This window comes from Solanum stenotomum, chromosome 2 (genome assembly GCF_019186545.1).
Source record: "Solanum stenotomum isolate F172 chromosome 2, ASM1918654v1, whole genome shotgun sequence".
Classification (NCBI taxonomy): Eukaryota; Viridiplantae; Streptophyta; class Magnoliopsida; order Solanales; family Solanaceae; genus Solanum; species Solanum stenotomum.
In genome coordinates, this window is record NC_064283.1 from 1795831 (window position 1) to 1809758 (window position 13928).

Below are 13928 nucleotides of genomic sequence, written 5' to 3' on the forward strand. Positions count from 1 at the left end.
TAATTTACACCCAAAAAATCCGATATCAACAGGTAAGACAATGCATGACAATGTGACTTGGTACTCAAAACTCAAACCCTTTTGTTATAATCACTCTTGTTTGGCCATAGATTTTAAACTTGAAAATTTGAGTTATTGAAATTGTGTTTAGATTTGTATTCGAAAAATTGAAATTACGTGATTGAAGTCCCAAAAACCCAATCAATTTTTAGAACTTGAAGTTTTTCTTCTTTGACACCAAGTTTTCAAAATCTAACCTAAAATTTATAACCAAACATCAGCGAAACTGTCATTTCCCCAATTTGTGACAAGTAACATATTGAAATCCTGATTAAATTTAAATTGAATATTGTAGAGCTCATTCTGAGTTTAGAGGGTGACGCTCCCAAAATTTTGTAAGATTTTAGAGGCTAAGAAACCAGAAACTTGGAGCCTTTCTATACCCAATAAAACAAGCCCATGTTTCTTCCATTCCTTGGTTAGTGCCTATATTTATTCCAACCAAACCCCTCCTTCACATTTTTCTCTCACATCTCCAATTTCTTTGGCACCCTTTTAACCATGAATTGGTTATTGCCTTCTTTAGTTCTTGTTTTGCTGATTTTTCAACAACCCTTTTGCACTTGTTCATCAATTTCTGATCTTTTTGAAACTTGGTGTCAGCAAAATGGAAAAAAATATTCTTCAGAACAAGAAAGGGTGTATAGATTCAAAGTGTTTGAAGAAAACTATGCTTATATTACAGAGCATAATAGCAAAGGGAATTCCAGTTATACCCTTGGTCTCAATGCCTATTCTGATCTTACTCACCATGAATTTAGGAATTCTTTCTTGGGTCTTTCCTCTTCTGCTAATGATTTCATTAGGTTGAAAGGTAGAGGGTCAGGTTTTTCTGAAACTGGAGTTTTGAGTGATGTTGATGCTCCTTCTTCTTTGGATTGGAGAGAGAAAGGAGCTGTTACTAATGTCAAAAATCAAGGAAGTTGTGGTATGTTGAGTTTATTGCTGTATTTTAAGTGGCAAAATCAGTTTTTTTTAATCAAAGTTTGGATTTTGATGACCTTACTCATCAGAAAATGGAGCTTGTGGTGTTAGTGGTGCTTCTTTTTTGTTGTCTTGGAGTTGAAATTCTGATAAATGTGCTGAAACTTTCAGCTGCCTTTTTCCCTTTTTCAAGTGACCTCTCTAGCGGTGAGGTGTGCGCGTACACTCTACCGTCCAGACCCCACTTTGTGAGATTTCACATAGTATGTTGTTGTTGTTTGACAGGGTGAAGGTCTAGGCTAGTTTACTTAATTGTAACCTAGCCTCCTCACTTACTTTAGGTCCAGTATTTGACAAGAAAACCTTCAGTTTATGTATAGGGATAAGTGTGGGATTTAGAGAATTTTTAGTTTTGGGAGCCCTTTAGTTGTCCTAAAAGACAATATTTTAAGTATTAGAATGAAAAATGGAGTGGAATCAATATTGAGAATTCATACACCTACCAAAATTAGTTTGATAGTAGTAGTTGTTGTTGGTTATGCTTTCCTTGAGCCAAGGGTCTCTCGCAAATAGCCTCTACCCTCATAAGGTCGTACACACCATCCCCGGAATTTCACTGGATATGTTATTGTTATCGTAGGAGTTGTTGTTGTTGCTATTGAAACCTTGCCACATGAGCTCATCCTATCCTGAGTTGATTTGGAATGATTGTTCTGTTTGTTTCTCGTTATCAAAGAAAAAAAAGGTACTGTTCAATTCTTAGTTTCAATTTTGACTGATGGACAGACAAAAAATAGTATAACATAGATTAGGGGTGTTCACGGTTTGGACAAAAACCGATCCAAACCGAAAAACCAAACCAAACCGATAAAATAAAACCGATTTTATTTGGGTTTGGTTTGGTTTGGTTTTAGATTTTTGAAAACCGATAGTATTTGGTTTGGTTATGGTTTTATTTGAAAAAAATCAAAGAAATAACCGAACCGAACCAATGAATTATATACATATATTTTATTAATATACATACTTAATATATTGTTTATATAAATAATTTTAAAGATCTTATACATATTTTCATTAAAATTTCTTTATAATTTACTTATAGAAAGCAAAAATTCCTAAGATGAAACATGTATCTTATTGATTTCATGTATATGAGTGTCTATGACAATTCTTTGTGGCACTGAAAATGTTATTTTCTCTTCCTTCTAGACCAATATAGTGAATTTTAAAGCTTTATTGATAGCAAATTTAGTGATCGAAAGTTCAGTAACTTAAGTCATTCTAACTATTTTTCGTTTTGAATGGATTGTTGTTACTTTTATCACATTTTAAATGAATTATTTCTTTTATTTTTGTGTATGGTTAATGACCGAACCAAACCAAACCGAAACCGATAATCACCAAACCGATAAATGTATATTATATTTGGTTTGGTTTGGTTTTGATAATTTTAAAACCGATTAAGTTGGTTTGGTTTTGGTTTTGACCAATAACCGATCCAAACCAACCCGTGAACACCCCTAACAAAGATCATGAACATAGCAGAGGAGTAAATTGTGGTTAAATTATCATTTTTCTTAGCAATTGGAACATGAACTTCACCAGACTATTCTAAAGATCTCTACTTTCATTGTTTATTCTACATCCATTCATTGCATTACAATCAAAGCTGGACTACCAACTTCAGTCTTAACTCTTAACATAGAAATAAATATAAATATTAGCTGATTCATTTTTGGGTCCTGTTTTCGACCATTGACTTATAACTCATTGTTTTTCTCTTCTTTTTTGTTTTTGCAACTGTGTATGCAATTGTGTCCGCTGATTCTTTACTTGTTTGAACAAGGCATAATACATAAACATGATCCTTAACTTGGCTTCAGCGGACAACTATGCTCTCCAACTTTGAGTATGCACAAGTAGACGCTTAAACTTGTATAAAATTGAATAAGTAGACACACATGTCCTACATGGCATAATACAGGTAGGACACCACGTAGGACACAAAATTTCAATGTAGGATGGATGTGTGTCTATTTGTACAATTTTATAGAAGTTTAAGTGTCTACTTGTGCACATCAAAAGTTAAAGGTCATAGTTGCCGGCTGACGCCAAGTTAAGGGTCATAGTTGCCGGCTGACACCAAGTTAAGAGTTATGTTTATGTATTATGCCTTTCAGCAATCAAAGAAATGTGATTCATTAATTTTTCAACTATCAATTTTGAGACACATAATAGTATGATGTGTTATAGCAAGTAATACAGTCAGAGATGTAAAACTACACTTTCTTCCCCATGCAGATTTTGCTTTGGAAACTTAAATACTTGTTACTTAGGTGAAACAGCTTTACAGTTGCACACAACTCTTACTAAGTTTATTCTTTAAAATTTTCTCTGCCTATGTGGTTCTCAAGTACTTTTTTTTGTCAATATCTCTGGTAATTCAGCCTGAACATAGGAAAGAAGAGAAGTTCTAGCCTTTTTTTATAAATTTATTTGAGAATCGAGACAATAAGAGTTGTCTACAACATTGTCATTGCCATTACATTTACATAATCTCAGCTGCTGTAACTGAAAACAGTTACTTTTGTTTCATTTTCCAGGTGCTTGCTGGTCATTCTCGGCCACTGGTGCAATGGAAGGTATCAATAAGATTACCACTGGATCTCTCGTTAGCCTCTCTGAGCAGGAGTTAATTGATTGCGACAGAAGTTACAATGAAGGTTGTGGAGGTGGATTGATGGACTATGCTTTTGAATTTGTCATAAAGAATGGTGGTATTGACACTGAAAAGGATTATCCTTTTAGAGAAAGGGAAGGAACATGCAACAAAAACAAGGTACCTGATTATTCTCTCGTATAATTTTATGATTTGATCTACTAAAAGAGTTTACAAATGATTTTAATTACATTTGAAACAATTGAAGAGAAAATGTGAGTATGACTCAGTCGTGGAAGTTGGCGCCTCTCACTCCCTTATGGCAGAAAACCTTGGCCTCGTCCATATTGATTTGGCTTATGAAATGCCCCAATCATCTTCTCGCTCCTATTCTTGTAATAAATGTGCCTGTTGGCCTATATATTCACTGATTCTGGATTCCTTATTTATTTTATAGGGAACTTAGGAAAATTTTATTCCAGGTAAAACAATTATGAACAATTACGACTGTTTTGCTTAACTTGTCAAATTTGCAGCTACAAAGGCATGTTGTAACCATTGATGGATATACTGATATCCCTAAAAATGATGAGGACAAGCTTCTAAAGGCAGTGGCAACTCAACCTGTGAGTGTTGGGATATGCGGCAGTGCGAGAGCATTTCAATCATATTCAAAGGTCTCTTCCACCTCCGAATTAGCAATCTCCTAATCATCTTAGGTCAGTTTGTGGGAGAGAAATGTAAAGTTGTTGCCTTTGTGTTGCAGGGGATATTCACTGGCCCGTGTTCTACAGCACTAGATCATGCGGTACTGATTGTGGGCTATGGTTCTGAAAATGGAGTTGACTACTGGATTATAAAGAACTCATGGGGAACAAGCTGGGGAATAAATGGTTATATCCACATGCAGCGTAATAGTGGGAATCAAGAAGGGATCTGTGGGATCAATACGTTAGCTTCATATCCAACCAAGACTAGCCCAAATCCACCAACTCCTCCAGCTCCTGGTCCATCCAAATGCAGTATGTTCACCTCATGTGGTCAAGGTGAAACCTGTTGCTGTGGTTTGAAACTTCTTGGAATATGCCTTTCTTGGAAATGTTGCGGGTTGGATTCAGCAGTGTGTTGTAAAGATGGACGCCACTGTTGCCCACAGGATTATCCAATTTGTGACCCAAGTCGGAACCTATGCCTCAAGGTACATCTCAACCTCTGCACTTCCTTTCTGTATTTGATGCATATCTTATCCTATTAGGGCCCATACAACACGAAAAATCAATTTAGAGTACAAAGGTTCCCGTTGAACTGATCATAATGCAATGTAACAATCCAAATATCCAACCAATGGGCAATTACATAATGCTTTATGAGGATTTGGTCTTCTGCTGCAAGTTCTTGTGTATGCAAGCTTCAACAGTTGCTTTCAATTTGTTATCAAGTGTTATGTATTTCTGAGTTATCTTTCCTTTTTTAAGCGTTTATCTCCAGTCCAAAATTGGTTATGAAAAGGTTCCCTCATTGCCATTGTCATACCAATATCTCTCTTGATGTGCTACTTTTATACATTTCCTTTCACCTTTTGTTACTGTGTTTTCACAGTTTATATGCTTCTAATGCAGCGAATGAACAATGCTACTATAGTGCAACAGCCTCAGAAGGAAGCATTTACTGGGAAATTCGGAGGTCTTATTTACCCTTTTTAGGCGTAGGAGCTTGGCACAACATCATTATCATATTCACGGTGTTACGAATTTACTTTGTGGGGTACATAGTTACCCCTTAGTAATTCCACATATATTATTGTTGCTAGATATCATTTTGTATATGTAGAACTGGTATAGTCGCTGTTGTTCAGACGATGATCATCTTGTACCACATTATTAGCTTGTATTTTAGTAGTATTTCAGACTTTACAGTTTTTAGATGACAACTTTGTTATCATCTATCTACCTCCCAAGGTAGGGGTAAAGTTACGTACACTCTACCTCCCCAGATCCACTTGTGGGATTACATTGGGTATGTTGTTGACCTTCATGCTACTATATTATTCTGCCAATAAATCAGTAGCCTACTATGGGAAACTGCTGCCTGTTGATTTGCTATTCCTTTTATGTAAGAAAAAAGGCAATCCCTTATGAAGATAAAAAGTGCAGAGTTGAAACTATAAATATGTGCACTTGACCCTTTCAATAATGGTGATTTTGGAGGGATTTTATTTACTTTCTTGGTTAGTGGATTTGGTTTTGCCAGCTCCTTTTTTCTGAGTGCATTGTTGTTGTTGCAACTTGCAATTTTGTTGGATGAAATTATGTCTTCGTTGGTCTATTCTTTTGCACTGCTTCGACAGTTCATTTTCTCCAAATATATATTGTCTTTGTCTAGGTTGTATGGAAAATGCAATTGCTATTGTAGCAGAGACCAACAAAAGTAGAATGTTTTCGCTCAAGAGTACAAATCATTAGCTAACATAATGGTTTAGCAGTAACAAAGGGCCAGAAGGACCTGCATCTAAACAGAGCAGTGTAGCTGCATGCAATGGGTGCAAACTGCATCATAGGGAAGAGCTAACCCACAAATCAACTTGCAATGAGCCTGTAAGTCTAACTGGTCCTGGTTAAGTGACTCTCGCGTGTGCTTACTATTACCCAAGGAGATCCTTGAAACTAACAAGTTTTGGGGTTAGAAGAGGACTACTTTCACGAAAACCTTGCAGTTGCAACAGAAGCTAGCAAAAATGATTCCTAGTTGAGTTTTAGGTTTTACAAGTCAATTACTATGTGGAGAATTACATACAACAGGAAATAGCAAAAAATGCTCCAAAAGTAGTTTTTCTGCCAACATCAAAGTTGGCATCCTTACCTGAAGTTTTTCCGATTATCAAAGAATGAACTGCATGGCAATTGAGTAGATGACGAGGATAAGCTTTTGTCCTCCTTACAGAAATGATTCTGAGAGAGTAAGATCAACAAATGCTTTAGGGAGAGAAAGTTGAGGGTGTGTGGAAAAATAATTATCATGTTTGAGGATTGAGGAAGCAGTTGTCCCAGAAGCCTCGACATACTTACATTCTCAAGTCAGGATAAAGGTCAAAGAGGTACTTATTTAGCTGTAATTCGGAGCCATATATATATTAATGCCGAATGATACTTCTGAGTTCCACCATGTTATGTACAACAAGTAAACACTGTTTATCTCATGGTGAAACCTTTCTGGTCCAACAGTCCTGCATCAAATAATGAACTGCCATTTAAAGCAGATGTGCTTTCGCTATTAAGTCCCCCAAGAGTGGAGAATTTTACTCCCAGCATTAGCAACCAATAAAGCAGAAAGATGAAGCATATTACAACTAGTAATTATCGTAAAAGAAAAACAGACGAATGCAATGTCCCCAGCTTAGGTGGAAGAATTCATACTGGCAATGAATAGTGTGTTGGCCATCTGCTATTGAGGTCTAAGAAATGGTACAACTAAAACTTACTGATCACGTTCGCTGTATTAAAGAGCATTGTTGTGATCCAGAAGAACTCTGTTAGACTAAAGTGCCTGTTACGAAAAACTACTCCTGCAGCACAGTAGCCGTCGTAGTTTGACAGAAATGCTGCAGTGTGTCTTTCCAATGGTAGGCATTGTGATAAGACTGCTGCTAGCATAGTAAAATACTCCTAAGCATTTTGATTCATAACTCTCTTTGAAGAAGAGGGAGCATGATGCAAGATTGCAGCATCTATGTGTGTGTAAGATAACACATTAACAAGCAAGAGAAGATGTTAAAGTCCCACACACAAAGAATGCTAGTTTAGCTAACAATCTACGAACAGCTGAAACTGATGAATCCAAGATCACCTTTCTGGCTAATACCTGAAATCAATGATGGATTGCACTAGAATAGGTCATTCACAAGCCTAAAAAGATCATTACTTTTGCAAGTATCCACGTTCAAACTAATTCAGGTCTCAAGGAAAAGAAACCACACTATCAACACAAGTTAATCCATCCAATTGCACCATCAACTACTTGCATAAGTATAATGCCACTTCCCATCCTAAAAAGATCACTGCTTTTCAATGTATCCGCATACAAACTAATTTGCGTCTCAAGGAAAAACAAAGCCACATTATCAATATTAGTTAAAGCCATTCAATAGCAGCAAAAGATAAATCAATCCAACACTATAAAACCTTGTGGAACTAGTATTAGGCATCAAAATTTACATATTCATAAGACAATTCATCACTGTGTATACATTACGAAACCATAGCAACCTAACAAGTCAACACCACCTTTAGGTAATTCAGCTCCAAAAATTCTTACACATTTTTTATCAGGAAGACGGAAACACATCCTTCACAGCAGAAGCAGCACTTAGATAGTTCAAAGTATTCCTCAATGTCTCCTTCTCCCTCTTCAATCTCATCGCGGTATCTTCTAATTCAAGCAATGCTTGTTGTTCCCTTGGAGCCCCTTCAAACGTACTTCCAACGAAGAACGAAAATGGCGTCGGAAACAAATTCCTCCGCAAATCCGTTGCCTCCTTCTCCGGTTTCCCATTCAATCTGTTCGATAAACGAATCACATCTTTCATATAACTCTCCACCTCATTCGCCAAACCCTCCACATCATCCTCCCCATTCGCCGACGGCCGGTCCTCCAGCCACGTCACCTCTGCAACCAAATACGGTTTAGACCGAACCAATTTATTGACCCGAAACCGCTCCTGCCCTTTACAGATTAAGAAAAACCGGTCATCCACCAGCCGCTCATGCTTAACGACTTCTCCAACGCATCCAACGTCGGCGGTGCCAGTGGCGCTGTCGGAGTAAATAACCCCAAAACGAAGGTCAGTTTGGAGAAGGGTATGCATCATTATCCGGTAACGAAACTCGAAGATTTGGAGCGGGAGAATAGCTCCGGGGAAGAGAACGAGAGGAAGAGGGAAAAGGGGTAGCTCAACGACGTCGTCTGATTTAGGTGAACCAGTATGGTGCTTCTCCGGGAAGGAGGAGGAAGCAGAGCATTGGATACCATTCGAGTTACGCCGGTGCCGGCGCTGGAGTAATGATTTAGAAGAAAACTGGCATTGGGGGTTATTAGATTGAGGGATTAAGAAGAAATTACTAGGGTTTAAGTGGGGTTTGTGAGTGAATGATGAAGAAGGAGAAGGTAAGATTTGAGGTAAAGCCATGAAAACCAGAGGAATAAAAATGGAATCTTGAAAAATTAAAAAGTAGACATTGATGAAGAAAACACAAAAAAGATCAAGAATGGTTCTTGATTAAGCGAAGAAGTAGTAGGAGAATGAATCACTTTCCATCCAAATCCACACAAATTGTAAACCTAAAAATATCCATGGGGGTTTGATGTATCTGAGTGTGGTGAGAAGATTTACACGTGGAAATATGTTATCTAGAACTTACGTGGCAAATTTGTTGAATGGTTATACTATTTGTCACATCAATTATTTGGATTTTCATTTTCCATCCTACAAAAACAATCTGATCAGATCATCTATAGTATAGGAAAATTTCCATATTAACACGGGGTATAGTGGAGTAGTAAGTATTTTTTTTATTCATAAACATAGTTTTGATTTTGGGTTCGATTTTTTGAGTATAAAGTGTTTTAACTCCAATATGAGAAATTTGAATTTAGTCGAATTTTAATATAAATATCAAATACCGACTAGAAAAGGAAGGAGAAAAAGGGAGAAAAATTCCATTTTTTTAAATAGTAAAGCAAGTACAGTAGTAGTAGAGTAATAAATTTGGAGAAGTTGTGATGGAGATGGTTGGTTATGAATAAGGAAATGGATATACTTGAGGGAATAAAACTAGGAAATGATGGTTGGGTTTGTGAAAACTAGGGAATAACTGCACTTTAACAAATAATCATGGCAAAATACATAAACATGACTCTTAACTTGGTTTCAACGGATAACTATGCCTTTCAATTTTGAGTGTGCACAAATAAACACTTAAATTTGTATAAAATTGAACAAATAAATACATGTGTCCTACATGGCATAATATACGTAGAACGCCACATAGGACACAAAATTGCAATGTCGGGTGTCATGTAGGATGAATGTGTCAACTGACGCCAAATTTAAGGTCATGTTTATATATATGAAATGACTAAACTTTAACCACATAGAGTGATCGAGCTTTATCATATATGCTTGAAGTTTAGGAGGAATGACTAAAAATTCTAACAAACTTCAGATATTTTGTATAACTTCAATTTTTATCAAATCTAAATTCAAACACGATATATCTAAAGTTATTTTGAAGGGAATGATTTACAAATATTTATGAAGCACACATAATTTAAATGATCGTCCCATTAACACATCGTCCCCAACTCAGGGCACCACGATTAACACATTTTTTTGGGGGATTGTGCCACATTAAAGGTACCCTTTGTTTAACTACGATGGGCAATGTCAGACCATTACGTGATGGGCCAGACGAGCCCAACTGCCCTTTCCATTTATGCTATTGATTTTTCCTTGTTTGAGTTCAAATAAGAACAATGTCAATCTCTTTTCTTTTTTTTTTTGAAAACTTACCTAAGTATATAATTTATTTTATTATATTTTATAATATTCTCTATTATTTAAAAAAATTACAAAAATTTCGACTTTACGCAATATATTAGTTGGATATATTACTTTACATGATATATTGAGATGTTACTTTAATGTGTCAGTCGGATACATCACTTTACACGATGCATCAGAACGTACACGATGTATCGAGAGGTTGAGTGATGTATCCGAAACCGAGACGCGGTGTATCAAGATGTTTTGGGATGTATTTGGATTCCACCAAATTTAAGAGATTTTTGTAATTTCAAAAAGAGTAGAAATAAGATGTAATTTAGCTCGTAACACTATGAAATTTGTGTAAAATCTTCTTTTTTAAGACCCCCTACACACATACTTATGTGGCGAATTGACAATTCACGTCATACATGTATTATATCACGTATAATTTGTGTGTCAACTTATTCAATTTTATACAAATAGTGACTACTTATACATATTAAACATTGAAGTATTTAAATACTAGCTAAAATCAAGTTAAAAAATACGTTTATGTATAAAATCAAAATTAAAAGAACCTATCGAAAAGTAATAATTATTTAAATGAGCTCATATTCAATACATATTTTACCATATCAAAACTAGAAAGAGATGCCGTGTTTACAAGTCCTACTATAAAAACTTCTCCTAATCCGTTGATTTCTTAAGATGGTCTATTTTAAATTTGGTCAATTTTTGATAATGAAATAATGATTCCCAACTAACAATAAAATAATCTTTTAATCGAACAATACATAGAATAAATCGCATAAACAATACTTTGCTAAGATTTTATTAAAGACAAATAGACATTTAATTTTAATGTCACCTTAGAAGTCATCAAAGTCGTCGTTGTTTCGTCATTTCTTATTCGTTGGTATTTTTATATGTAACTAGTCACTAATGAGGTCGAACCAAAGTTACGGTGAAATGATAAGTATTTTTTTAAAATTAAATTTTTTGAATTCTCAAACAAAAATAAAATCACCTTTAGTTGAAAATAAATTTTTTTTTGTTGAAAATCAAATTTTTTTCAGCTACTTACATGATATTTGTATTGAAGTTTTGATAAAAAGTGATTTTGTATTATAAAAAACTTCGAACCTAAAACATCTTATTAAGGATGAATAAATATTTATCGCTCCGAGTCGGTTACAAGAGTCCAAGTTGTTCTTTGTTAAGTGATAGATATAACTTTTGCCCACGTGTTTTCACGTCGCGTGGCATTCAATTTCCCTACCACTTAAACCGACTGAATAAAATGTTCACACTATGTTACGCGTTTCCCTAATTCGTAATTAAGTTTGAAATCCGTTACATTTTGGTAATTTACTATCTTCCCTTTCCTGTATAAAGTCTGCCAAAGGGAAGATGCTGTGCAATGTGCGTTAGTTTTACGAAGAGCTAAGGATTTGTTTGGTGTTATCTATTTAGAATTTCTGATTTCTAAAATCTGTGAGAATGGCTACTTCATCTGAGGAAGGACAAGTGATCGGCTGCCACAAGATTGAGGAGTGGGAGGTGCAGCTCCAGAAGGGCGTGGAGACCAAAAAACTGGTATAACTTTGGTTTTTTCTCTTTGACAATGGCGATTTTGCTTTGTTACTTTGACTTTGTGCTATGGGTTTTGTTCAAAATTTGATTTTGTGAAATGGGTTTTTGTTGTTTCGATTTATTGTATGAGATTTTGTTGATTTTTTTTCAGTTGCGGTTCGTCGGTGGGTTTGTTTGGGTTTTTGTATGCTTACCTAAAGTTTATTGTTTGATTTTCAGTTAATTGTAATATGTTTAACGTATGATTTGCTATTAATATAATCGTATTCTCACTCATTTGATTGGCTTAATTGTGATTTGGAACAAATTTGTAGTTAAAGTTGCTGTCTTTGCTGATTAGGCTTTGTGGGGTGGGGGTGGGGTGCTGGGTCGCTATCTGGACCCTTGTGGAAAAATATATGCAATTCGTGTAATTTCAACCAAATATATGTATGGGTTCAAAAGGTTGTTTGAGCAGGATGTAAAGAAACCGATAGATGTGATGATGTATTTTTTTGAAGACATGGCCCAGGATAAAGTTGATATGATGCTTAACTTGTTGCTTTTGTGATGGTTAATTGTTTAGTTTCTTAAGGATTAACTAATCTAGGATTTGGGTGGGGCTTTTTTGTTATGCCATGGATTCGAACTTAGTATAGTTCTTTTTAGTAAAACCTTAACTTATATAAGTTGAGGTGAAGTCACCACACCGAGGGTATGGCAGGGGCGGAGCCAGGTTGGGGCTAAGGGGGTTCAATTTTTTATTTTTTATGTCTACATAGTAGATGTTGAACTCCTTTTGCCGTGGGGTGTGTTTATGATCTGGACAGTCGGTGGTTAAATGGTCAATGAAGGGGAGAACCATAATGGATGCAAAAATATTAGGTGATGTCTAAGTGGGCTCGGGTGATTTCTTCCTGCCTAAGTCTTAGACGGTAGAGTTACCTTGTAACTGTGTTAGAATAGTCAAGCTGCACCTTGACTTGAATACCGCCATCATCAAAGAAAAAAATATAGCCGGAGTCGTTATACATCTAGTGTAGTTGCTAGAGCAAATAGTAGTTGTATGGATGATGATCTAGTTGTTGGGCGTAAATCTTTCTTGTAAACCAGCATTGCTTCGAACTTAGCATAAGCATATATATATTATGAACTTTTTAACTATATGAACTTATTCGAGTTGAGGTCACTTACATCTGCGCCTAGCTGTTAGTTAGATCAAGTAGAATTAGTACAGAATAAGGCTACCTTTAAATATGCCTCAGAATTTTAGAAATTGTTGGGCATAAATCTTTTCTTTCAACTGGTGTAACTCATGCAAAATACAACTTGTTGATTCAGGTGGTGGTGGATTTTACTGCTTCCTGGTGCGGCCCTTGCCGTTTTATTGCCCCAATTCTTGCTGACATTGCTAAGAAGATGCCCCATGTTATATTCCTCAAGGTTGATGTTGATGAACTGAAGGTACGTCTGCGATCAAATTTTGCATCAATTTATACTCGTTCTTTGACTTGTAATCAGTGATTGTGATAGTAAATTGCGGTAACCTTTCTTGCAGAAAGTTGCAGAGGATTGGAATGTGGAGGCAATGCCTACCTTTGTCTTCATTAAAGAGGGGAAAGAAGTGGATAGGGTGGTTGGTGCCAATAAAGACGGATTGCTTCAGACCATAGAGAAGCATGGTGCTGCTCCTGCTATTGTGACTGCTTGAGCCTTAATCAAGGAGATGATATTATAGTATTTAGTCTTGTCTTTTGTAATAACTCTGGATGGTTGTATGTTTTATTATCCACCATGTTTTTACTGCTTTCTTGAAAGATTTGTAATGTTGGTGCTTGGAATCTGACATTTGTGCATATGGTGTTTACTGGTGTAAGGCTATATGCCCATTTCTATCAAAAGACACTTTTCCCATTTCTACTTTTGTGAACCTTTCAATTTGCTTGGATAGCTTAGACTTATTTATCATTGCATAGATCTTTTGGTTGTGTACATTATCAGCATCTAAGATCACCTTTGAGCAGGTGTGAATTGAAAAAAAGTAAGTACACTTTTAGAATTTGAATTTGAAGTTGCGTTTGAACATGAATTGTGCTGCGAAACGTGTATTTACTGAAGATTTGTGATTCTATTCCCTCTTGCTCATATTCATAAATGGATATGAAACAT

At 35.8% G+C, this 13928-nt stretch overlaps 4 protein-coding genes across 5 annotated transcripts in view; 2 read left to right on the forward strand and 2 right to left on the reverse strand.

The window, feature by feature from the left end:
• The window catches only part of LOC125855069 (floral homeotic protein PMADS 1), a 287719-nt gene that overhangs the window by 142998 nt on the left and 130793 nt on the right, over window positions 1–13928 (reverse strand). The gene's annotated exons all lie outside the window — the stretch shown is intronic.
• On the forward strand, window positions 463–5568 carry LOC125855048 (zingipain-2). The gene is made up of 5 exons (XM_049534695.1): window positions 463–988; window positions 3591–3826; window positions 4183–4323; window positions 4413–4844; window positions 5266–5568. The coding sequence occupies exons 1-5, from the start codon at window positions 562–564 to the stop codon at window positions 5347–5349; spliced, it is 1320 nt and encodes a 439-aa protein (XP_049390652.1). The 5' UTR covers window positions 463–561; the 3' UTR covers window positions 5350–5568.
• LOC125855064 (uncharacterized) lies at window positions 7817–8969 on the reverse strand. Its single transcript, XM_049534715.1, has one exon. It carries the CDS (start codon window positions 8826–8828, stop codon window positions 7968–7970), a length of 861 nt encoding a protein of 286 aa, XP_049390672.1. The 5' UTR covers window positions 8829–8969; the 3' UTR covers window positions 7817–7967.
• LOC125855074 (thioredoxin H-type 1-like) lies at window positions 11535–13673 on the forward strand. The gene is made up of 3 exons (XM_049534731.1): window positions 11535–11783; window positions 13101–13223; window positions 13318–13673. Exons 1-3 carry the CDS (start codon window positions 11688–11690, stop codon window positions 13468–13470), a joined length of 372 nt encoding a protein of 123 aa, XP_049390688.1. The 5' UTR covers window positions 11535–11687; the 3' UTR covers window positions 13471–13673.